The sequence below is a fragment of the Pristis pectinata genome, chromosome 34 (genome assembly GCF_009764475.1).
Source record: "Pristis pectinata isolate sPriPec2 chromosome 34, sPriPec2.1.pri, whole genome shotgun sequence".
Classification (NCBI taxonomy): domain Eukaryota; kingdom Metazoa; phylum Chordata; class Chondrichthyes; order Rhinopristiformes; family Pristidae; genus Pristis; species Pristis pectinata.
In genome coordinates this window covers 10798614-10824754 of record NC_067438.1, presented here as the reverse complement: position 1 = coordinate 10824754, position 26141 = coordinate 10798614, and the positions used below count along the sequence as shown (strand labels likewise).

Here is a 26141-nt window from a genome sequence, read left to right as displayed (position 1 = left end):
CGCGCGCACACACAGCGCCGGAGGTCGGGATCGAACCCTGGTCTGTGAGGCAGCGGTTCTACCCGCTGCGCCGCCGTGGCTGTGGTTCCCTGCAATAGGTGGTGGGACACCGCCAAGAGTCCAATCCGAGCGTTAAATCTGAGTCGTTTCCTCTGCTCACTCGGAGGTTGAGAATATTCTTCCAAAGGTGATGGGTGCCTTTCCCCCCGCTGCTGGCCTGTGGTTTGCGGGATCTTGCTGTGCACCAGTAGGGTTCCACAGACCCTGTGAAGCAGTGACCCACAGTTCAGAAGCAGCTCATTGTTCGGTAGGCATGCAGGGTTGTCCTGGGATTGTCTTGGCCTCTGGACAGGCCTGTGCCAGCATGGAGGTGGTCCAGCACTGCCATCTACTGGCTTGTTGGTGTGGTGCAGCACTCGTGCTCATCTTGGTGTAAGTAGGTTCAAGTTTATTGTCAAGGGCACATGTACCCAGGGTATCAATGCCACGAAAATTAGCATTTTGCAGCAGCAGGACATTATAGACATGACAAACATAAATTGCATCAATTTAAATTAACATAAATTATACATAACTTACACGAAACAATGAATAAAAATTACTACATTGGTGCAAGTTGAGAGCAATATAGTCTGAGGTAGAATTCAGGTTTTTCCAATCAGTTCAACAACCTGATGGCAGTGGGGGAGAAGCTGTTGTCGAACCTTGAGGTGTGGGGTCTTCAGGCTCCTGTACCTCCTGCCTGATGGCAGCATCAGGGAGAGGGAATGGCCCGGATGGTGGGGGTCCTCGATGATGGACGTCGCCTTCTGTCAATGTCCTCGTTGGTGGGGAGAGCTGTCCCTGTGATGGAACTGGCTGAGTCCACCACTCTCTGTAGCCCCTTGTTCTGAGCAAGCCATTCAGGTGTGTCCGTGAACTTGACGTGGGTAAATTGAGTGTGTGAAAGGCAAACCCACTGGATCACTCACTCCCCCAGTGTGTTTGTATTTCCTGCTGGTGTAACCAGTATAATCAGGGGATGAGAATCTGAAATCCCAGCCTGCATCAGCTTTATTATCACTGACTTATATGACGTGAGATTTGTTGTTTTGCAGCAGCAATACAGTGCAAGACATAAAATTACTATAAACTACAAAAATAATAGTGCAAAAATAAAGGAATAACAAGGTAGTGTTCATGAACCGTTCAGAAATCTGATGGCGGAGGGGAAGAAGCTGTTCCTGAAATGTTGAGTGTGTGTCTTCAGGCTCCTGTAGCTCCTCCCTGATGGTAGTAACAAGAAGAGGCCACGTCCCGGGTGGTGAGGGTCCTTAGTGATGGATGCCGCCTTCTTGAGGCACCTCCTCTTGAAGATGTCCTTGATGGCGGGGAGGGTTGTGCCCGTGATGGAGCCGGCTGAGTCCATGACCTAAAGCAGGAGGAAGCTGTTGTTTGTTGTTCCTCCAGTTAGTTAGATCACAGCTGATCTGTTACCTCAGCACCACCTTCATGTACACATACCATATCCCTAGGTTCCCTTAATAACCAATGATGTACTGTGCTGCTGCAGGAAGCTAATTTTCATGGCATTTATACCCTGTGTATGTGTGCCCGTGACAACAATAAACTTGAATTTGAAATCTATTGCTATCTTGAATATACTCAGCAGTGAGCTTCCACAACCCTTCTGGGTAGAGAATTCCAAAGATTTGTCACCTTGTGGGTGAAGAACTTAGAGTCATAGTCATAGAGCGCGGAAACAGGCCCTTCGGCCCAACTGGTCCATGCCGAACAAAATTCCCATCTAAGCTAGTCCCATTTGCCTGCGTTTGGCCCATATCCCTCCCTTAACTTTCCTATCTATGTACCTGTCCAAGTTCCTTTTAAATGTTATTGTACCTGCCTCGACCACTTCCTCTGACAGCTCGTTCCATATACTGACCATATAAAAAGTTGCCCCTTGGGTTCCTATTAAATCTTTCACCTCTCAGCTTCAACCTGGGCTCCCTAGTTCTTGATTCCCCAGCCCTGGGAAAAAGACTGAGTGCGTTCACCCTATCTATGCCCCTTGTGATTTTGTACACCTCTACAAGGTCACCCCTCAGTCGCCTCTCCAAGGAATAAAGTCCTAGTCTGCCCAACCTCTCCCTGTAACTCAGACCCTTGAGTCCTGGCAGCATCCTCGTAAATCTTCTTTAGAAAGAAAGATAGAGATGTCAATAGATAGAGAGAGTGCGAGTTTCTCATTTCAAGTCCTGGCTGGCTTCTTTCTCTGAGATGGTGACCCCCTGGTTCTAGCCAGACAGAAACATCATCCCCGCCTCTGTCCTGTGGAGCTCCATGAGAACCTCCAACATTTAAGATAAGATGTCTTTATTAGTCACAGGTACATCAAAACACACAGTGAAATGCATCTTCTGTGTAGAGTGTTCTGGGGGTAGCCCGCAAGTGTTGCCACACATCCAGCGCCAACGTAGCATGCCCACAACTTCCTAACCTGTGCACCTTTGGAATGTGGGAGGAAACCGGAGCACCCGGAGGAAACCCACGCAGTCACGGGGAGAACGTACAAACTCCTTACAGACAGCGGCGGGAATCGAACCCGGGTCGCTGGCGCTGTAAAGCTTCAGTGAACTCTTCAAATTCAAAAATGACTAGACTCCATCTGCTTAACGCACCATTTGTATTGAAGATAACGCCCCAGTGGTCTAATGATTTTGCAGACACCACGGTGACCATGTTTTGGACCAAAATCTTCTACTTTATTGCCTGGTCCATTGGGAGCTGCGGAGTCGGTGTACAGTGGGATCAAAGCAAAGTGGAGTTTATTGTCATCTGCACAAGTCCACGTGTGCACAGGTGCAGTGAAAAACTTACTTGCAGCAGCATCACAGGCACAGAGCATCAGATAATATTGGTATTGGTTTATTATTGTCACTTGTACTGAGGTACAGTGAAAAATTTGTCTTGCATACCGATTGTACAGGTCAATTCATTACACAGTGCAGTTACCTTGAGTTAGTACAGAGTGCATTGAGGCAGTACAGGTAAAAACAATAACAGTACAGAGTAAAGTATCACAGCTACAGAGAAAGTGCAGTGCAATGAGGTGCAAGGTCACAACAAGATAGATCGTGAGGTCAGAGTCCATCTCATTGTATAAGGGAACCATTCAATAGTCTTATCACAGTGGGATAGAAGCTGTCCTTGAGTGTGGTGGTACGTGCCCTCAGGCTCCTGTATCTTCTACCCGATGGGAGAGGAGAGAAGAGAGAATGACCCGAGTGGGTGGGGTCTTTGATTATGCTGGCTGCTTCACCAAGGCAGCGAGAGGTAAAGACAAGAGTCCAAGGAGGGGAGGCTGTTTACACAAAAAGTGCTGGAGGAACCAGCAGGTCCAGAATCCGCAGAATTTTTTGTGTCTCCCTCTAGCATCCGATAAGCAGCATTCACAAGCAAAACACAAGTTCAACCGAAGTTTTTGACTGTCAAGTGCACCTTTGTTGTTCTCTGTCTGTTGACCAGGTCTGTTGTCTCTCCACAGCCCTGAACGAACGCTCCCTTGGTTACCACGTCATGTGCTCCCCCTGCTTGGTTCAGCGCAGTGATCTGTGCGTAGGACCCAGTACCGGATCGCACCCTGAGCGAGAGAGGGACGTCTCTGGGCCTCCGCCGCACCGCCCTCTGGTTTAACCCGGTGGGTCCCGTGTCCCCACCCACCCACCCCCCTGCACAGATGTAAGTGTTGTCCACGAGCTCCTCCCCAGTCACGGTGGGCTGCCTCTTCCCCCTTCGGGCATGGCACGTGACAGAATGGTCCACCCGAGGCCACTCAGCCCATCGACCCCCGTGGCCACCCATTGGCGCAGACGTCCACTCAACCCTGTGCCAACCTTTCCTACGTGTAGGTTGTAGGGAGATAAATTGGGGGGATTGGGATTGCTCTGAGAGCTGGCATAGACTTGATGGGCTGAATAGCCTCTGTTGGAAAGATAATTACCATTCAAACTTTCCCCAGTCCCCTTTCAGAAGCTGATACTTCAGTCTGGTGGGCTCCACGCTCTGGGGCATCGCACCACTGTCAGCAGGGAAGTTTCTCTGTGTCTCCCCTCTGTAGCGTCACCCCGAAACTTGCGGCCGACCCCCCCCCCCCCCCCCCCCACCTCCCCAATCCTGGACCGGCGTCAGTGTCAAGTTTGATGGGGAGAGGAACAGGTCAAACCAACACCCGCAATCCCAAGGTCTCCTCATCCACACGGCCGGGTTGAAGGTGGTCAAAACTGGCTTCCGTGTGGCGGAAACTCCAGCAGCCTCCGGGCCCGGAAACACAAGTGTCCACAGGTGCTGGATCCTCGAGCAATAACCGATCTGCGGGGAGGGGGGAGCTCACCGGGTCGGGCAGCGCCCGTGGAGGCAGAGGCATGGTCGACGTTCATCGCGACTGAGAGTGTGGAGGGGAGCTGTCATCGGGAGGGATGAGGCAGGGGCCGGCAGGTAGAACGGAGAGGAGGGGCAGATAGGGCAGGGTGGGGTTGGGAGATGCTGGCGGCTGGGTGATAGGTAGAGAGGGGGAAGAAAGGACGCAGATGGAGGGAGGGGCGGGTGGAGAGAGGCTGTAGGGGGTGAGTGGAGGTTCAAAAGGCTGCAGACACTGGAATCTGATAAGTAAGGAAGATGTGGAACCAGACAAGGGAGGGCTGATGGAGTGACCGGGCGGGAGCTGGAGCAGAGGTGTGTTGGTAATTGGTTTATTATTGTCACGTATACCAAGATATAGAACACTACAGCACAGTACAGGCCCTTCGGCCCACAATGTTGTGCTGACATTTTATCCTGCTCTAATATCTATCTAACCCTTCCCTCCCACAGAGCCCTCCATTTCTTTATCATTCATGTGTCCCTAAGAGTCTCTTAAATGTCCTTAATGTATCTGCCCCCACCACCTCTGCATGCAGTGCGTTCCACACACCCACCGCTCTCTGTTTAAAAAATAATGTACCCCTCACATCCCCCTTATACCTTCCTCCAAGCATCTTAAAATTATGTGGAAAATTAGTGGAAAAACTTTGTTTTGTGTGTCACCCAGACAGATCATTCCAAACATAAATACATTGAGTAGTACAAAGGGAAATATAGTAGAATGCACATTATAGTGTAACAGTTACAGAGAAAGTGCAGTGCAGGCAGACAATAAGGTGCAAGGGCCACGATGAGGTGGATTGGGAGATGAGGAGTTCATCTTCAGCGTGTGAGAGGTCCATTCAAGAGTCTGATAACAGCAGGATAGAAGCTGTCCTCGAGCCTGGTGTACGTGTTCTCAAGCTTTTGTATCTTCTGCCCGATGGGAGGGGGGAGAAGAGAGAATGTCCAGGGTGGGAGGGGACCTTGATTATGTCGGCTGCTTTCCCGAGGCAGCGGGAAGTATAGACGGAGTCAGTAGAGGGGAGACTGGTTTGCAAGATGTCCACCATCCAGCCAAGGGCAATCTTCCCACCAGCAACTTCCCCAGAACGTGACTGAGCACTCCCTCCCTGCTTTGGCTCTGTTCTGACACAATGTGTGTGTGTGTGTGTCTGTCTGTCTGTCTCTCTCTCTGCAGATCAACCCCCTTCCTCTGCCAAGCACCATGGAGGACGAGCCCTCGGGGAGAAGTTCGGCCAGGAGAAGCAGTGCCGTGTCGCAGGTGGGCAAGAGGAGAGCGCGAGGGGGCCCCGAGGGGACCCGCGCTCGGCTGTGGGAGGGCCAGGATGTTCTGGCTCGCTGGAGCGACGGCCTGCTGTACCTGGGCAAGATCCGCAAGGTAGGAGTTACCTGGTGGCCAGGCTGTGTGGGTGAAGGGCAGGCTCGAACCCTCGACCCTTCACCTCCCTGACCCATCCGTCAAGGGGAAGTGATGGAGGTTCAAGCAATTGGGATGGGGTGGGGAACTGGCCAAAGGAGGGCTTTCAAAATACGGAGGGACGGTGGTCCCACATAGACGAGCAGAATTTGGGAATGTGGGTCGATGAGAAATCCGGGAGCAAACTGGGGCAAAACCTCACTGGGGATTTGAAACAGTTTGTCACGTCGGGCAGTTTAGGCAATTGCAGCAGGCATCTCAGCCCAATGTACGAGGGAAGTAGAAAAAGGTGTTTAGAGTGGTACCTCAGTGGACAACCAGGGCACTAATGCAAAGGGGAGGTTGTAGGGTGATATGTGGAGAGATTAAAAAGCATCTGGACGTGTGCTTGGATAGGAAAGGTTTGGAGGGATGTGGGCCAAATGCAGGCAAATGGGATGAAACCTTGGTCGGCATGGACGAGTTGGGCTGAAGGGCCTGTTTCCGTGCTGTACAACTTCATGACTCTATGCACCAGTGAACTAATGAATTGACCCACAGCTCGATGAGTAGAGGTTGCCTGTTGAACCTGCCACCACTTGTTGGGTGGCCCAGTGTGTAGAGCCACTGCCTCACAGCCCCAGAGACCAGGGTTCGATCCCGACCTCTGGTGCTGTCTGTGTGTGTGTGGAGTTCGCACGTTCTCCCTGTGACCGCGTGGGTTTCCCCCCCCGGGTGCTCCGGTTTCCACCCACATCCCAACGATGTGCGAGTATTTTAACGTGTAGGTTAATTGGCTGCTGTAAATTGTCCCCTAGTGTGTGTGGTGAGGGGTGGAATCTGGGGGGAGTTGATGGGAGTGTGGGCAGAATAAAATGGGATTCATTAAAGTCGAGTTTATTGTCATCTGCACAAGTCCATGTGTGCACAGGTGCAGTGAAAATCTTACTTGCAGCAGCATCACAGGCACAGAGCATCAGATACACAACATTCACAAGATAATGTTACACCCAATATAAACATAAATTATACACAATTTTTACAAGAAAGAACACAATTAGAAGAAAAAAAAAGTCCATTGTAGTGCAAAGTGATCAAAGTGGCCATAGTGTTGTTGTACTGAGGTAGTGATTAGTGTTGTGCCGGTTGGTTCAAGAACTGAATGGTTGAAGGGGAGTAGCTGTTCTTGAACCTGGTGGTGTGGGGACTTCAGGCTTCTGTACCTCCTGCCCGACGGTAGCTGTGAGAAAAGTCGGGGCACCCATGGGAGAGTGTGGTCAGGGAGGGAATGGGCCTGGAGTGCTTTCGGTGAGAGTTACATCATTTACAAACCTTCACACGTCTTTGTAAAGTCCTGCGGGTAGGAGGTGACGTTTGGTGGAGTTTGGAAGGGGAGACATGAAATGGGTGGCTTCCTTTCTCTGCCTGTAGTTTCTTGCTCAGTTTCCGCTGGTGTTGGTGTTGTGGACTGATTGGTACCAACACCGAGTGTTGTTCAGTCACCACTGGTGGTGTGGCTGCATAGTGGCAGGGTAACTCTTGGACCTTGCAGGATCCAACTCGCTGCCTTCCTTCTACCCCCTGGGTGTGTAGGTGGACCGGTGGAAGCAGATCTGCCTTGTTCGCTTCGAGGACAACTCCGAGTTCTGGGAGCTGTGGAAGGACATCTATCCCCGTGAGTATCCAAGCCATCACTGCCGGGCAGTCTCCTCCCTCCCGGCTTCGCGATGACACGTTCCCAAATCGTCCCGGTATAGAAGGCAACGAGCCAAGTGCTGCGAGGTGGGTGCCCACTGGTTGGTGTGGACATGATGGGCTGAATGTCCTGTCTCCATGCTGCAAGACTCTCAAACATCGGAGTGAAGCGCAGTTAGGCCCAGCAGAACACAGAGAGGGCCGTGTAGTGGCTGCATCCATCTTTGGAGCACTATAAAAACCTTATACAGTCGTACAGCACGGAAACAGGCCCTTCGGCCCACCACGTCCATGCCGACCTCTCTGCCCATCTGCCTGCATTAGGACTGTATCCTTCTATACCCTGCCTAGTTAAGTGTCTATCTAAATGCGTCTTGAACTTGGCGATTGTACCTGATTTCACCACCACCCCGGCAGTGGGTTCCAGATACCGACCCCTGTCTGCGTAAAGCAAAACTGAGCCCTCAGATCCCCTTTAACACCCCTTCTCACCTTCAACCTACACCTTGTTTTTTGATATCCTACCATGGGAAAAAGGTTCTGGCTATGTCCTCGCATAATCTTTGCTCCAGTCTATCCAATTCCTCTCCATAACTACAGTCCTCCAATCCTCCCATCCAATCCTGTGAATCTCCTCTGATGAAAACCTCTTGAAAACTTCCAGTATCCCCAACAAAGGTGGTTTCTCCGATAAAACCTTCATGGCATTCCTATCCCTGAATTCCTTAAAAAAAAATCTCCTCTACTCGCCAGCACCCTGTACAAATTGGAAACTTTGCCTGTTTCCAACCACCAACCCCTTTGCAACAATTGAGGCTTTGCTTCTCGATGTGTCAAACACTGATGATCTAGTCGAATCCTGTGGGTGGGGATGGGTTAGGCTCGCACCCTCACTATACCACCACCCTCACTGCATCGCCCTCGGTAGATCGCTCTGTCTTATCGCTCTGTCTTACACCTCCCACTACCACGACTGTGTGGCTCTGTTGTAACCGCGGGGCTGAGTCTTGTGATCGCGTGGGCGTCCGGTTGCTCCCGACGACGGCGGTGTTGGGATCTGGGGTTGACCGCACCTTTTCGCCAGCTGACTTCAACCCCTCGCGCTGTAACATAGAACAGTACAGCACAGTACAAGCCCTTCGGCCCACAATGTTGTGCCGACCTTTAAACCTCGCCTGAGACTATCTAACCCCTTCCTCCCACATCCCTCTATTTTAAATTCCTCCATATGCTTATCTAGTAATCTCTTGAATTTGACCAATGTACCTGCCTCCACCACCGCCCCAGGCAGCACATTCCATGCCCCAACCACTCTCTGGGTAAAAAAAACCTTCCTGTGATATCTCCCTTGAACTTCCCACCCATTACTTTAAAGCCGTGCCCTCTTGTACTGAGCATTGGTGACGTGATGTCTCGCTCTCTGGTTCCAGCGGCTCTCCCCGGCTCCGAACAGGTCTGCTGCCTCTGCAGTGACACCACCTCCAGCCAGCACAACCCGATCGTCAACTGTGTGAAATGCAAACAAGGTGAGGCAGCTGTGTGGTGGGTTGTGGCACAGCATTGGTGTCTGCTGCCTGCTCCCAGTCTGGGACTTAGCACCATCTTGTTGCCTCGGCTTTAATTAGTGCCCGCTAACTACCTGTTTGCTTCCTCAAGAGGTTAGTGAGAGCTGATCTCCTTGAAATGTATAAATTCTCACAGGGGTTAATGCTTGATAGGCTCCCCCGTTGAGGTATCCTGAGCCCAGGGGGCACGATCAGAGGCAGATACGATAGAGGCATTTAAAATAGGCGCATGAATGTGCAGAGAATGGGGGGGGAGTATGGACATTGTGTAGCCAGAAGGGACTAGTTTAATTAGTTCAGCACAGCATTGTGGGCTGAAGGGCCTGTTCCAGTGCTGTACTGTCCATGTGCTCTGTTCTATGATCTCAAAATAAGGTGTTGGCAATTCAGGACAGAGATTTATTCACCACAGCACAGATACCTGTACCCGAGATTGGGAGAATGTTCAAAATTCTTGCGGGGATCGGTGGGTGAGGTGTAGCGCTGGTGGCTCCCCCAGCTGGGGTGTCCGGGACAAGGGGTCACACAGGGTCAAAACAAGGGGCTGGCCGATGAGGACGGAGATGAGAATGGTGCAGCCAGAGGGTGGTAGAGCTTTGGAATTCCCTGCCCAAGAGGGCTCGGTGATCTTCACGAGGGAGGTGGACGGGTTCTTGGATGTGGCGGGGATCAGGTGGTAGGGAGTGAGTGCAGGAGGGTGGCGCTGAGCCTGGAGCCGTGAACCTGTTGAATGTGGAGCAGAAGTGAGGGGGTAAAATTTCTAGTGTCCTATCCTGTCCTCTATGTGTCCTGCGCGACCCCCCCCCCGCCCCTGTCCCTTGTGCCACTCTCCTCTATGTCCCGTCCCGCCCCGCCCCCCCTATGTGTCCCAACCCACCCCTCTGTGTCCCACGGGACCCCCCTCTGTGTCCTGTCCTGCCCCACTATGTGTCCCACCCCACTCCCCTCTGTGTCCCGTGCCACCCCACCCCTCTTGCCCCCCACGGGTCCCCCCTCTGTGTCCCGTGCCAACCCCCCCCCCCCCAAGTGTCCCGCACCAACCCCCCCTCCCCCCCCAGCCCACTGGCTGCCCCCAAACTCCCCACTCTTGCCTTCGATGAGAACGGCGAACAATCTGACCCCGGTTACAGCTGAGGAAGTGTCTGACCCACACACCCTGTGCCCAGTCACTGACAATGATGAACACCAAACTATCAGATTATTGTAAAAAAAAAGCCACCACATGCGGTTCATTGATAAGGAATCTGCCGTCTGTGTGCAGTCGGGCCTGTCTTTGACTCCAGACTGACCCCTTGTGGTCGACGTAAATCCCAGCAAGCCTCTTGGGGGTGGCTGCTTGCTGCCCAGATTGTGGGGAAAAAGATTTAATATTTCACAAAAGACTTGCGTTTCCAAAGCCTTTTCCATGTCCCGAGAGGTTTTGCCGCCAGTGATGTTCTTTCAAAGTAAGGTCACTGCCATAGAGTAAGAAATGTGGCAGCCCAGGAGCACGGCAAGCTCCCACAAACAATGGCGACCACAACGTCAGTGTCTTGGTTTCAACAGGGTCTTGGATGAGGGATCAAGAATTTTGTTGGGACACTGGGAGGATTGCCCAGTCTGCTTTGAATTATTCATACGGGGATCTTCGTAGTCCTACAGCACAGAAACAGGCCCTTCGGCCCACCGAGTCCATGCTGACCAACAACCACCCATTAACGCCCTGCTGAGCTCCTCCGGCCTTTTGTGTGTGTTAAACCAATCCTACGTCAATCCCATTTAATTCTCCCCACATTCTTGTCAACTCCCCCCAGATTCTGCCCCTCACCCACACACTGAGGGGACGATTTTCAGCGGCCAATTGATCTCCCGAACTGCATGTCTTTGGGGTGTGGGAGGAATCCAGAGCGACCCAGGGGTGGGAATCCCACCCAGTCCCACGTGCAAACTCCACACACACACAGACAGCGCCGGAGGTCAGGATTGAACCCGGGTCTCTGGGGCTGCAAGGCAGTGGCTGTACCTGCTGCGCCACCGTGATGCCCTTGGTTTGACATCACACCTGGGAGGTAGTGCCTCTGATACCACAGCTCTCCCTCACTGGGGGTGACGGTGGAGAGACTTGAACCTGCGATTCTCGGGCATTACCACCCACTGACCTCAGCCCGGCGTGAGGTACCTCGATGTGACGGGAACCACTTTCTCTTCCCGCCCGCAGGCTACCACCGGGAGTGCCACGCCCCACCGATCGAGGCTGACGGTGGGGCCCCATCCTTGTGGATCTGCCGCTTGTGTATCTTCGCTGTGGCCACCAAGGTAAGACCAGGGTGTCTTGTCAACGTGGGAACTGAAGTGCTCGATGGGTGGCGAAATGAGGTTAACACCGCGAGTAGCCTGCAGCCCACGCCTTTCATTGGTCAGGTAGCAGTCCCCTGGGGCATCACAAATGAACCCCAGGAGGCAGATCACCATGTACACGTGTTCTTTCAAGAGGCTACCCGACAGCTGTCTGGACAGCAGACAGGAGTGAATGGGGCGGAAACCCCAGAGCACTGAGTGGAGTGAATGGGGAGGGGTCTGTGGACTACACTCTGGAGTGAGTGGGAGGACCTGTAGTCATAATCTCATAGGCACACACGGCACAGAAGCAGGCCGTTCGGCCCACTGAGTCCGTGCCAACCGACAACCACCCATTTACACTGCTCCCATTTTATTCTCCCCACATTCCCATTAACTCCACCAACCACCACCCCCACCCCCCCGCCCCCGCCAGATTCCACCACTCGTCCACACACCAGGGACAATTTACAACAGCCGATCAACCCACCGACCCGCGCGCTTTTGGGACGTGGGGGGAAGCCGGAGCACCCGAGGGAAACCCACGCGGTCACCGGGAGAACGTGCAAACTCCACACACAGACAGCGCCAGAGGTCAGGATCGAACCCGGGTCTCTGGAGCTGTGAGGCAGCGGCTCTACCCGCTGCGCCACTGAGCTGCCCATGAATCCTTTGGAAGTGAAGGGGATTCCAGTGTGGTTCTTATTAATGGGGTTCTGCCGACTGGGGAATTAATCCATTAAATTCTCTTAAATGGAGGGAACTTTGAACTTAGATGCAAAGTACATACTCTATTGACTCCGTCCACACTTCCTGCTGCCTTGGGAAAGCAGCCAACGTAATCAAGGACCCCTCCCACCCCGGTCATTCTCTCTTCTTCCCCCCCCCCTTTCCATCGGGCAGAAGATACAAAAGCTTGAGAACGCACACCACCCATCTCAAAGTCAGCTTCTATCCCGCTGTTATTGGACTCTTGAACTGACCTCTCACGTTAAAAGATGAGCTCTTGATTTCTCAATCTACCTGGTCATGGCCCTTGTGCCTTATTGTCCGCCTGCACCGCACTTTTTCTGGAACTAAAGCTATATTCTGCATTCTGTTTTCCTTTTTACTTGTGTATGGGATGATCTATCGGGATGGCAAGCAAACAGAAGCTTTTCACTGTACATGTGACAGGAATAAACCAACAATACTGAATGAGGCTCGTGTCTATTGGGAGTGTGCAGCTGTGTTGGTGATTCTGATTCGGGAAGGGTGTGGGTGGTGGGTAAAGTCTAGGCTCACCCGTGTGTGTCCGTGTTATAAACCGTGGTGGTTGCATGTGTTTGTGCTTCATGTTTCTGTCAGAAAGGAGGTGCCTTGAAGAAAGGGCCCTACGCCAAGGCCATGCAGGCTATGAAGCGGGTTCTGCCCTATCGGCTCGAGTCCTTGGAGTGGGACTCCCAGCACCTGACCAACCAGCAGCAGTGTTACTGTTACTGCGGGGGCCCTGGCGAGTGAGTATTTCACCTCCCGCCCGGAACTGGCGGACTTGCAAGGTTGGGATGGGGTTCGGTTGTAAAGCCGGTCTCCTCCTTCCACACCCACCCCTGGTCCTGGAACCCCTTGTGGTAGGTGCAGTTCCTGCACCCCTACCCATCGCCTTCCCTGTGATGTTGTCGGGACCTGGGGTGGGGCGGGCCTGTGTGAGGTGGGGTTTATTGAGCTCAGGACCCCATGATGGGGCGGGCATGTGTACAGTGGGGAATATCGAGCTTGGGACTTGGGGTGGAGCAGGGTGTGTGAGGTGGAGTTTATTGAGCTCAGGACCCTGGGGTGGGGCAGGAGGTGTGTGTGGTGGGGTTTATTGAGCTCAGGACCCTGGGGTGGGGCAGGAGGTGTGTGTGGTGGGGTTTATTGAGCTCAGGACCCTGGGGTGGGGCAGGAGGTGTGTGTGGTGGGATTTATTGAGCTCAGGACCCTGGGGTGGGGCAGGAGGTGTGTGTGGTGGGGTTTATTGAGCTCAGGACCCTGGGGTGGGGCAGGAGGTGTGTGTGGTGGGGTTTATTGAGCTCAGGACCCTGGGGTGGGGCAGGAGGTGTGTGTAGTGGGGTTTATTGAGTTCAGGCTCTGACCCCAAACCCGTATCGAACCTACCTGTGGGCAGCTACTGCTGATACTGAGGGCAGAGGTTCATCATGTGGGGGTGGGAGGCAGGACTGGCCCTCATCTTCCTGATCCAATGACTACAATGGAATTAAAAGTAATGGCTTAGAATTTCGGCATGGGAAGTTTCGGCATCTCCCACCCTACATCCCTGCAGGTTTTGGGGTCCCCCATTCCCCCACCCTCCCAGCGTATGGAAGTCGTCTTCTTCATTTGGGCTGAGTTTCCCTGGAATTTCCTGGCCTGTTGCTCCCCAGAGGGGCCAGGATGGAGCAGGAGTCTGCAGAGACCCTCTAGAACCTACCCCGGAGATGTTGCTCAAGGATCCTGACCCAGAATCCACAGCCCCACAGTTGTGAAGGTGGTTTTCGAGTTATACAGTACAGAAACAGGCCCTTCAGCCCAACTTGTCCATGCTGAGCGAGGTGCCTTCCTGAGCTCGTCTCATTTGCGTTTGGCCCAGATCCCTCTAAACCTTTCCCATCCATGCACCTGTCCAAGTGTCTGTTATACATTGTAATTGTACCCACCACTACCACTTCCTCTGGCAGCTCGTTCCACATACCCACCACCCTCTGTGTGGGAAAACTTTCCCCTCAGGTCCTCTTTAAATCTTTGCCCTCTCAACTTAAACCTGTACCCTTTAGTTTTAGACTTCCCTCCCCTGGAGAAAAAGACTGACTCCCTACCCAATCGGGCTACTCGGGTGTATTGGCTGTTGTGGGCCAATAGGAGGAGATCCATGAGCAGCTTCTCTGGGGTAGGTTCTGGAGGGTCTCAGCAGAATCCTGCTCCACCCCAGCCCCTGTGGGGACCCAACAGGTCAGGAATTTCCAGGGAAACTCAGCTGGAACGAGGAAGACTTCCATACATTGGGGGTGGGGGGGGGGGGGGCGGGGGTTGGTGGTAGGGGTCGAAGCACGCGAGTCAAAATAAAAATAGAAAATGCTGGAAACACTCAGCAGGTCAGGCAGCATCTGTGGAGAGAGGAACAGAGATAACGGTTCAGGTCAGAGATGTCTCCTCAGAACCGGGGATGCAGAGATGGCGGAGAGAGAACTGGAGAGGACAAAGGGGGATGTCAGTGATTGGGTGGGATCCAGTGGGTTAACCTGGTAATGTTTAGAACCATGGAACACTACAGCACAGAACACAGGCCATTCAGCCCTTCTAGTCTGTGCCGAAACTTTATTCCGCTAGTCCCATTGACCTGCACCCAGTCCATAACCCAGCAGACCTCTCCCGTCCATGTATCTATCCAATTTATTCTTAAAACTTAAGAGTGAGCCCACACTTACCATGTCAGATGGCACACCCCCACCACTCTCTGAGTGAAGAAGTTCCCCCTAATGTTTCCCCTAAACCTTTCCCCTTTCAGCCTAAAGCCATGTCCTCTCGTACTTATCTCTCCTAATCTAGGTAGGAAGTTTGGTGATCATGCTTCTTTGTGGAATGTCAGGGAAACAATGGATGTCAGATGCTGGAATCCAGATGAAAAACACGACGATGCTGGAGGAACTCAGCAGGCCAGGCAGCATCCGTGGAGAGAAGCAGGCGGTTAACGTTTCGGGGTCAGGACCCTTCTTCAGGACTGAGGATTGGAAAAGGGGAAGCCCGATATATAGGAGGGAAAAGCAGAGCAGTGATAGGTGGACAAAAGAGGGGAGGTGGGGTGGGCACAGGGAGGTGATAGGTAGATGTAGGTAAGAGATAGTGATGGGCAGGTGTGGGGGAGGAGGGGAGAGCAGATCCACAGGGGGATGGGTCAAAGGTAAGGAGAGAGTGGGGAAAAAAAGAGGCTAGGAAAGGGAAGAAGGAGGCATGGTGGACAGAGGGGGGGCATTGGGAAGGGGGTGGGGGTTACCTAAAGTGGGAGAATTCAATATTCATGCTGCCTGGCCTGCTAAGTTCCTCCAGCATCGTCGTGTTTTTCATCTTTGTGGGACGTGTTGGCGAGAGCAGGGTCATGGGACGTGTTGGCGAGAGCAGGGTTGTGGGACGTGCCCAGCAGGTAAGGCTGATCTAATGCAGAGACAAAAGCTGAGCCAATATCACAGATGAATGATTGGTGGACAGGGCTGGTCCTGATACAAAGTGTGAGGACCTAAAACTGGAGAATCCAGTGTTGAGACCAGAGGCTGCAACGTGCCCAGTCAGAAGATGAGGTGCTGTTCCTCAAGCTTGTTGAGCGTCGTTGTAACAGTGCAGGAGGTGACAGACCGAGAGGTCAGAGTGGGTGTGGAATAGGGACAGGTATTACTACTTAAAGTATTCTGATTTAATATTTTAAAGTCTTAAATTTTAATAGTTATTAAAATGGTTTTAATTATTTCATTTTTTAAAATGGTTTTTAAATGTTTCTTAACCTCGGAGGGACAAGTGTGGAAAGATCTTGACAGCCCTGACAGTTGGCGAAGCTGGGGGCAGGGCTTTGCTGTCAGTCAAAGGTTTCCAGAGGAGTTCTGTGGGCGTGGCTTGTTCAGCCCCTCGCTTCTCGGACTCTCCCGACTGGGACGACTCCCCGAGGGAATGCGTGCAGGTCGGTTTGGGGTTGGGGGGTGGTGGGGGGTGGGGGGGGGGGATGTGAGGAGTGAGTGGAGATGAGGGGCAAAATCTGGGCCGTTGGCCCAACCTCCAGCTACACGGGTTCGACGGGAATCGAAACCATCCCCTTGGCATCACTGCCCGAGTTTCATTCCCAGAGTGAAGAAGGACCATTTACACCAGAGGGGGAAGTAACCATGGGAGACGGATTGAAAGGATGGAAGGAAGTTGAGGAATGTTTTGTCTACTTGCAGTGGCGGTGAATAGGTTAGGTTTGGAATGCATTGCTTGTAAGACCATTGGAAGGCTGTTCAATGGGGAAGAAAAAGACCTTGAAAACTAAACGATTAGTGAAAGCATTGGACTAACTGGAGAACTTTCAAACAGCTGCCATGGACACACCATCTCGAATGCCTCCCTCCTGTACATCAAGGCTCTGTTGCTCTGTGCTAAGTACAAGCAAGAATGCCAACTGGGTGTTTCTTTTTATTGCTGAGGGCAAGTTATGGACGTGGTTAGGAAACTAACAGGAGACGGGGGGGGATAGAGATATCGAGCAGGGGATCTGGTTGGCTGGAGGTGCATTCGTGGTGTCCTCTGGCACCTGTGCAGGGGCCTTGGTTATCAGCGATGTGACCATGGGATAGAGAGATGCTCAGGACTGGCACAGTCATAGGGGCACTGATTGTCATAAGTCATTGTTGCAGGACATTGGCAGCTGTACAGATGGCTGTGCTGTGCCTGTTAATTGACCAAGCAAATGGACAAATCTGTGGCAACGATGTTGGCAATGGGCTCGGGTCATTCATCATCGCCCTCCGAAGGTAGAACAAAACGGTTCAAAACTGGAGGTCGTCGGTTTAGGGTGAGGGGCAGGGAGTTTGGAGGGATCTGACGAAGAGGTGTTTTCCCCCAGAGGGTGGATGGAATCTGGGACGCACTGCCTGAGGTGGAGGCAGAGACTCCCACGGCAGGGAAGAAGAATCCAGATGAGCACTTGAATCACTGAGTGCTCATAAATGGGATGAGTCCAGGTGGGTGCTTGATGGTCAGCAGTGGGTTTTGATTTCATGCCCAAACAGCTCCTGTAATATCGCCGCGTGTCTGAAGTGTGCGGTTGGCTGAGAGTTACTTGGGGTGGGTGAGGCTGCAGTTTAAAAAAAAAAGTATCTTTGTTCTTCTCTCTTTCTCGAGGTGGAACGTGAAGATGCTGCAGTGTTATCGGTGCCAGCACTGGTTCCATGAGGCTTGTACACAGTGCCTGAGCAAGCCATTGCTCCACGGAGACAGGTGAGCCCCTCGCACTGTTGCTGCCTGCCTTGTAACTGCTGATCCCGGTAATGTTTGGAGCCACGAAACCCTGTCCAATGTCTCTCTCTGTGTACATTAGGAGTCGGAGAGGGATACAGCACGGAAACAGGCCCTTCATATGTATTGTCCTAGGTATTCACGCCCAGGGTATAAGTGCCATGAAAGTTAGCTTTTCGCAGCAGCAGCACGGTACGGTACAGACACGACGAACATGTTAATATAGACTTCTATCAGCATAAATTATACATAACTTACACAACAAAATTAAACAGTGCGGCATTAGTGCAACTTGAGGAAATATAGTCCAAGGTAGTGTTGGGGTTTTTCCGGTCGGTTCAAGAACCTGATAGCAGTGGGGACACAGGCCCTTCGAGTCGAGCGTATCGTCATGTGCACGTCCGGTCAGGTACAGGTACAATGAAAAACTTGCAGCAGCATCACAGGCACTTAGACTCAGACAGCACACAGGATATAAGTTGTATGTAAGTCACACATAAAATTATATAATCGATAAAAAATGTGATAAAGCAAGACAGTGCAAAACAAACCAGAGATGGAATTGGAGACAAGTCCATGGTGGTGCAGGAGGTGGTCCGTAGTGTTCTGTTGCTGATGCAGGGTGAGGGTTCAGTCCACTGATCATCAATCACCCATTTACACGGACCCCATTCCTATTGTCCCCACACTCCCATCGTCTCCCCCCCCACCCCAGATTCTACCCCTCACCTACACACCGGGGGCAATTTACACTGACCAATTGACCCACCGACCCGCAGGTCCTTGGTATGTGAGAGGAAAGCGCAGCACCCGGGGGGAAACCCACCCAGTCACAGGGAGAACATGCAAACTACACACACACACACACACACACGCACACACACACAGCCGGAGGTCAGGATCGAACCCGTGTCTCTGGGGCTTATTGCCCTCGAGAAGGTGGGAGTGAGCTGCTGCTTTGAATGTCCTGGTGAAGGTGCTCCCACGGTGCTGTTGGATTGAGACCCAGTGACGAGGGAGATAGATTTCCCAGTCAGGATAGAAACTGTAGAACAATACAGGCCCTTTGGTCCACCATGTTGTGCCAACCTTCAAACCACTCCTAAGACTATCTAACCCCTTCCTCCCACATATCCCTCTATCTTAAATTCCTCCATATGCTTATCTAACGAACTTGACTAATGTATCAGCCTCCACCACCGCCCCAGGCAGCACATTCCATTCCGCGGCGGATGGCGGGTGACTTGGAGGAAAACCTGCAGCTGGTGGTGGTCTCCTGTACCCGTTGCACTCGTCCTTCTTGGTAGAGGTGGTGGATTTGGGAGGTGCTGTCGGAGTAGCCTGGGTGTGTAACTGCAGTGTATTTTGTAGACTGCGCACAATGCGGCCACTATGGGCCGGTGGGGGAGGATTGTTTGGGGAGGTGGGTGAGATTCCATGAAGCGCCTGCTTTGACTTGGATAGCGTTGAGCTTCTTAAGTGGTTTGGCCCAGTTGTGTAACTTCTACCCTTCTATCGTCCAGTAGGACGTAGTCCACAGCCCTGGGGTGGAGATTCATCCTTATCCTAAGACACGTCCCCCCCCATCCAGTCAGAAGTAACAAGTAGATCCTCAGCACCCACCCTCTCGAGCCCTCCAAGGATGTCGCACAGTTCAGAGTGGTTGCGTCTCGCTCTCCCGACTGTCCTCAAACCATCCACCGTTGTAACTGGTGATTCCCTCCACCCCCGGCAGTCTGTGGCTGCTGTCTATCCTGTCGACCAGGTGCACCTCGCCGAGACGGTGTCGACTGCACCTCCCCGACCTGAGATCTCCACCACGTTGAGGGCAAAGGCAGCAAGTCAGGCGACACCTGGACTTTGTGTTCCTGTCTGAACCCAGTCCTGCTGAGTGCTCCCATCGTCCATCCATCCATTGTCCCCTGCCTTCTGTCCCCAGTATACCTTCTCTGTCCAATGCCATACCTTGTACAACAAACCCTGAAGCTAGGGCCAGGGCTGGAGAGATCTCATTGATTTCACCGCGAATTGAAAGGGACTTTGGCCGTTTGTCTGTAAGACCCTGCTCCCTCCACAAGACAGGATTGAATAGCTGGCATAATTCACTTGGTCCCTGCCTCGACTTTTTATGTCATGGCTGATCTGATTATAATCTCTCCTGTTAAAACAGAAAATGCTGGAAACACTCAGCAGGTCAGGCGGCATCTGTGGAGAGAGAAAAACAGTCAATGGTTTGGGTCTGGGACCTTAGCCGGAATTGGGAAAGAGAGAAACAAATTAGTTTAGGTAGCAGGTAAGGTGGGGGGAAGGGGGAGAGAATATCTCGATAGGGTGAGACTGGGTTATGTGGCATTTAAGGGGCTGTTAAAATCAGGGCAAGTTTCCTTGTCCGTGTAACATGTAGTGAATGTTGTAGCGTCCGTGTGTTCTATCCAGGGATGTGCCCAGCAGAATAGGCAAGACAATAATAGGGTGGCTGGTAAAAATGGCCAGTTCTTGTGCAATCAGAGCGAGCTGTCTAAGATCTATATCACCTCCTGTGCCTGCTAACCTTTCACTCCCTTGCACTTCAAGCCTTTAGACACTACCTCATCGACAAATCCCACAGAGAACCCTGGTATCCGCCACGCCTACTCTGGGCTTTCGTCAACTCTTGCCCGCTGTTGGATCTTCCTGTGCACCTTTTCCCACAAGCCACGTGCAATCTGCCCCAGTGTGGATGACACCACGTTTGCGGAACCTCCTTGGTGAAAGTTATTCCTAAAGACTCCGAAAGGGGGAATGATGGTGTTACCCATGCTCAGTCCAGCCACCAGGCTGTGTTCTCTCACCTGCTTTTTCATGTCTACAGACCGCACCCAGTTGGACAGGGAGGTGGGTGAGCTGGGAGAGGTGAAAAAACATGGATTGGACACAGAGTAAACCTCCCTCCACACTGTCCCATCACACACTCCCAGGGCAGTGACAGCATGGGTTAGACACAGAGTAAAGCTCCCTCCATACTGTCCTGTCACACACTCCCAGGGCAGGGACAGTGCCGGTTAGACACAAGGAATTTTGGCCTGGATCATGGACTCGAGGCTCTGGAGGGGGATTTGATCCCTCAATGCAAGGTGGGAGTCCACATCGCCCAGTGGGCACAGGGCTCAGCCTTTGGGTTCTGAATAGAGTCACAAAGTTTCACATCGGGGAAGGAAGGACGTTGGGAGTCACTGCCACAGAGAGATGGAGCATTAACCGCGGGAATGATGCATCAGCCCAGAATCTCGTTGGGAGCTTGATCGGTTTATCCATGGTGGCTGCTGATATCAGTAGACCTGCCCCTGCCCCTGCCCTTATCCCCCACAACAAGGTGGAACTGAAGAGATGAAGCAGGAAGAATCTGAAGAGTTTGATAACAAAGTGGGTTTTGGCCTCTTTGGTTGAATGTTCCACACAACAGAGGTTAGAAATAAATATCAGGAAAATAAAGGCTAGACACAAGGTGAAGCCACCCCCCCCCCCCCCCCCACACCGTCCTCTCACACACTCCCGGGGTCAGACACAGAGTGAAGCTCCCCCCACACTGTCCCATCACACACTCCCAGGGCATAGATCAGACACACAGTGAAGCTCCCTCCACACCGTCCCCTCACACACTCCCAGGGTCAGACACAGGGTGAAGCTCCCCCCACACCGTCCCCTCACACACTCCCGGGGTCAGACACAGTGAAGCTCCCCCCACACTGTCCCGTCACACACTCCCAGGGCATAGATCAGACACACAGTGAAGCTCCTTCCACACCGTCCCCTCACACACTCCCAGGGTCAGACACAGGGTGAAGCTCCCCCCACACCATCCCCTCACACACTCCCAGGGTCAGACACAGAGTGAAGCTCCCTCCACACCGTCCCCTCACACACTCCCAGGATGCAGGTTAGACACAGAGTGAAGCTCCCTCCACACTGTTCCCTCACTCCCAGGGCATGGGTTAAACACAGAGTGAAGCTCCCTCTACACTGTAGATCCTCATCCTACTAAGTTAACAGACACCAAGCTGTCACGTTCCCTGGCCAACACGTCACTCCTCCTGTTGAATAAATTAATACACAAGCATTAACTACACTGTGTGGTGTCTCAATCCTCACGCCGCTGAATGAGCTACAGGAAATGAGTGAATTTGCCAGTGTGGTAATTGTTATTGTTGAAGGAACTGAGAGCAGCAAGCAACAATTGCACTGATTAACGCTTTAATCCACCTCCTGCTGAATGAATTTCTACCACAATTAATAAAGGCACTGAGCTGTGTCTAAACGTCTGCTGAATACATCAGATGGGCTGATTAACTGAAATTTATAAGGCCCAGAGTTACTGTGCACAAAGCAGCCACCAGTTCACAATAGTGTGAACCCTGTAGCCAGGATGCAGCTACGTATGGATCCAGTTTCTCTGGGTTATGTGGTGAGGTGCACGCTTGTACAGTGTTGTCCCTGACACGGTAACATAGTGGGAACATCATGAGACTCGTACCAATGCCAGAGCTGTTGGGCTTCAGAGAATTGTCCCTGTGGTGTATCACTGCCATTAACTCCTGGATAAACTGTCCTGAGCCAGCCTGGATTAGTTTGAGTTAAAGGCAGCTCTGTAACTTGTGTGCTTTTGTCATTTTGATAGAGTCAATGGTGATTTACTTTGAGAATCCAAACGTAGTTAATGTGGTTTATTCTACACAGTTGATGCAACAAGGAGAGGACAGACACAGAGTGAAGCTCCCTCTACACTGTCCCATCACACACTCCCAGGACGGGGACCGCATGGGTTAGACACAGAGTGAAGCTCCCTTTGCACTGACTCATCACGCACTCCCAGGGCAGAGCAACATGGGTTAGACACAGAGTGAAGCTCCCTCTGCACTGTCCCATCACACACTCCCAGGTCAGAGGCAACGTGGGTTAGACACAAAGTGGTTTCCTCTACACTGTCTTATCACATACCCCCAGAGCAGGGGCAGTGCAGGTTCCTACAGAGCAATGTTCCCTCTGCTTTGCTCTATCAATGCTGTCAAGTGCAGCACAGGTTGGATATACAGCAGAGTAAGCAGCCCTGTGCATCATCTTATCAAACATCATCATAAAGACCCATCAAACTCTTCTGAGTCAGGAATAGTATAGATGAGGCACAGAGTAATGATCTCCCCATCGAACACTCCTATCTTTAGGTATAGAGTGTCTAGTGATAGAGTAAAGCTTCCTCTCCTGGTGTTGTGAAGCACTCCCAGGAGAGCTACAACAGAGTAAAGCTCCATCTCCACTGTTGCATTAAAAACTCACCAAGTGCACTTATTTGTTGTTTGTCCAAGAAATGAATAAAATCTATCAAAATTAAGAGGAAATGATTTGCAATGGATTACAAGCTGATAAATGCGCCCCTTTGTTTAACTTGTAGGTTTTACCTATTTTTGTGTTGTGTCTGCACTGGTGGATCAGAGTATGTGAAGCGACTGCCCCTAGGCTGGTAAGTACAGTACCGGTTACTTGGTAATGTTATCGGGAAGTTGGAGATGATTAGTCCCTTTAATAGAAGTATCACAAACGATAGTGATGTGGGATTTTTTAGCAATGTTAAAAGAGGTTTATTTTGTTCATTCATGGGATGTAGACATCACGAAGAACGCCAGCATTTGTTGTTCACCCTCTACTTGCCCTTGAACTGAGGAGTTGATTAAGAGTTGACTGCATTGCTGGGCCTGGAATCACATACAGGGCAGACTGAATAAGAGAAAAGGTCCAGTTTATTGCCATCTGCACAAGTACATGTATGCACAGCTGCAATGAAAAACTTACTTACAGCAGCATCAGATAAGCAGCCTTCACAAGAAAAACAGAAACAAATAATGCATAATTTTTACAAGAAAGAACACACTTAGACAAAAAAAAGTCCATTTTAGTGCAAAGTGGTCATATTGTCACTAAATTGTGGTGATTAGGGTTGTGTCGGTTGGTTCAAGAACCGAATGGTTGAAGGGAAGTGGCTGCAGAACTCCTACCCTGAAGGACATTTGCAAACCAGATGGGTTTTTGGAACAACCTGGAGTTTCATGGTTACCAATACCTGGACTAGCCTTATCCCAAATTCCCAAATTTATGATTTAAATTGAAATTCCCCAGCTGTCACAGTGGGGTTTGAACTGACGTCTCTGGATTGGTATTGGTTTATTATTGTCACTTGTTCCGAGGTACAGGAAAAAACTTGTCTTGCATACCATTCATACAGATCAATTCATTACACAGTGCAGTTACATTGAGTTAATACAGAGTGCATTGAAGTAGTACAGGTAAAAACAATAACAGTACAGAGTAAAGTGTCATAGCTACAGAGAAAGTGCAGTGCAATAAGGTGCAAGGTCACAACAAGGTAGATTGTGAGGTCATAGTCCATCTCATCGTATAAGGGAACCGTTCAGTAGTCTTATCACAGTGGGGTAGAAGCTGTCCTTAAGCTTGGTGGTACGTGCCCTCAGGCTCCTGTATCTTCTACCCGATGGAAGAGGCGAGAAGAGAGAATGTCCCGGGTGGGTGGGGTCTTTGATTATGCTGACTGCTTCGCCAAGGCAGCAAGAGGTAAAGAGTCCAAGGAGGGGAGGCTGGTGTCCGTGATGCGCTGGGCTGTGTCCACAACTCTCTGCAGGTCCTCGCGGTCCTGGGCAGAGCAGTTGCCGTACCAAGCCGTGATACATTCAAATAGGATGCTTTCTGTGTTCCACTCACTGGTCCACAACTCTGGCTGCTTGTTCTGTAACTTAAGGCCTGTGCTGCTGTTCCTCGTAGTTAAACAACATTCCCCCGCCACCCAACCCCCCCCCCCCCAACCTCCCGTCCTGGCACAGGTGAAGGCAGACCCTGACAGTGTTACGACCAAACGTGGTGAGAAGGTAAGGATACAGCCACAGAAAACAATAAGGATGTAGATAAGATAAAAGTAAAGATGCAGCCTCAAAGCCAGGACCAGTTGTCATACAAACAAGATGCTGGAGGAACTCAGCGGGTCAGGCAGCGTTTGTGGAGGGAAATGGACAGTCGACGTTTCGGGTCAACACTGCTCATCCGGACGAAGGGTCTCAGTCCAAAACGTCGACTGTCCATTTTTTTTAAGCTACCTTTATTAGTCACGTGTACATCGAAACACACAGTGAAGTGCATCTTTTTGCGTAGAGTGTTCTGGGGGCAGCCCGCAAGTGTCGCCGCGCTTCCAGCACCAACATAGCATGCCCACAACTTCCTAACCCGTACATCTTTGGAATGTGGGAGGAAACCCCCACAGACACACGGAGATGCTGCCTGACCCGCCAAGTTCCTCCAGCAGGTTATTTGTTGCTTCAGATTCCAGCGTCTGCGGTCTCTTGTGTCATCAGTTTTAATACATTGCTTTCATTTCAATGATGCACAAGCAAACTGCTGCAAATTATGAAATAAAAACAGAATTCTCCTGAATTCCCCATTTAGTTTTATCTCTGGCTACCTATGTTCGCTTCGGTTGCCTCAGAAGATCATTTCTATGAAACTCCTTTTGACTAAGTGTAAGATAAAATCTCATAAGATATCTTTATTAGTCACATGTACATCGAAACACACAGTGAAATGCATCTTTTGCGTCGAGTGTTCTGGGGGCAGCCCGCAAGTGTCGCCACACTTCCGGCGCCAGCATAGCACGCCCACAACTTCCTAACCCGTACGTCTTTGGAATGTGGGAGGAAGCCGGAGCACCCGGAGGAAACCCACGCAGACACGGGGAGAACGTACAAACTCCTTACAGACAGTGGCCGGAATTGAACCCGGGTCGCTGGCACTGTAATAGCGTTAGGCTAACCGCTACACTACCGTGCTTGAACTTTTAGAGTTACTAGTCACTTCTAATCACAAATGTAGACATTTGGAACTCACGTCTGTGAATAGCAGTTGTTAATTTTCAATCTGGGATTTATATCTCTTTGAACTGGAGCTATTAAAGGATTTGGAAGAGAAAACAGTCACAATCTAGTTGATTGGCTGAGCAACCTTGGGTTAATGAAAATCAAAAAACACTGCAGATGCTGGAAATCAAATAAAAACAGAAAATGTCGGGAACACACTGCAGGTCAGGCAGCATCTGTGGAGAGAGAAATAGAGTTAATGGTTCAAGTTGAAGAGCCTTTGTCGGAACAGTTTTTGACCTGAAACACTTAACTGTTTCTTTCGCCTCAGGGCGATAAGTGGTTCTCTACAGCTCCTAAGTCTTCCAGTGTTCCCTTGAACATAGAGAGAGCTGGGTCAGTGTGAGGTGATGGTGTCCTACTTTGTGGAATGTGAACCATTTTTTTTACCCTGCACCCACAACAGTAGGCAGCTCCCCAGCTCTGGTACTGAATGCATCCACACGTCTGTTCCAGGGATAGGGGGGTTTCTCTGCTGCTAGGGATACTGGGTAAAAAGTTTGCCATGCCTTGAAAGATGGGAACTGCACACTGCAGCACTGCAGCACAGCATCCCATCTGGATTTGCACTGGTGCCAACATCAGCTGCCAGCACTCAACATAAACATCGCCAGCATACAGAAGGACGTGCCCCAGTGCAGACTGGCAGTGTGTCAGAATCTGGGATCAGAAGCTTCTTACTTCCAGAGACTTGGGTTTGATCCCAACCTCCTTTGCTGTCTGTGTGGAGTTTACACGTTCTCCCTGCGACCACGTGGGTTTCCCCCAGGTGCTCTGTTTTCCTTCCACATCCCAAAGATGTGCGGGTTAATCGGCCGC

General features: G+C 51.3%; 1 protein-coding gene across 3 annotated transcripts in view; it reads left to right on the top strand.

Moving 5' to 3' along the window:
* Positions 1–26141, top strand: part of phf1 (PHD finger protein 1) — a 48720-nt gene that overhangs the window by 7123 nt on the left and 15456 nt on the right. For 2 of the 3 annotated variants that reach the window (XM_052043558.1, XM_052043560.1), the window contains exons 2-9: positions 3527–3720; positions 5582–5782; positions 7394–7475; positions 8926–9021; positions 11258–11355; positions 12724–12872; positions 17260–17355; positions 22799–22867. In XM_052043558.1, coding sequence (XP_051899518.1) covers positions 5609–5782; positions 7394–7475; positions 8926–9021; positions 11258–11355; positions 12724–12872; positions 17260–17355; positions 22799–22867 — 764 coding nt within the window. In that variant the 5' untranslated portion in view covers positions 3527–3720; positions 5582–5608. The remainder of the gene's footprint in view (positions 1–3526; positions 3721–5581; positions 5783–7393; positions 7476–8925; positions 9022–11257; positions 11356–12723; positions 12873–17259; positions 17356–22798; positions 22868–26141) is intronic. The other variant, XM_052043559.1, reaches the window with a different exon arrangement.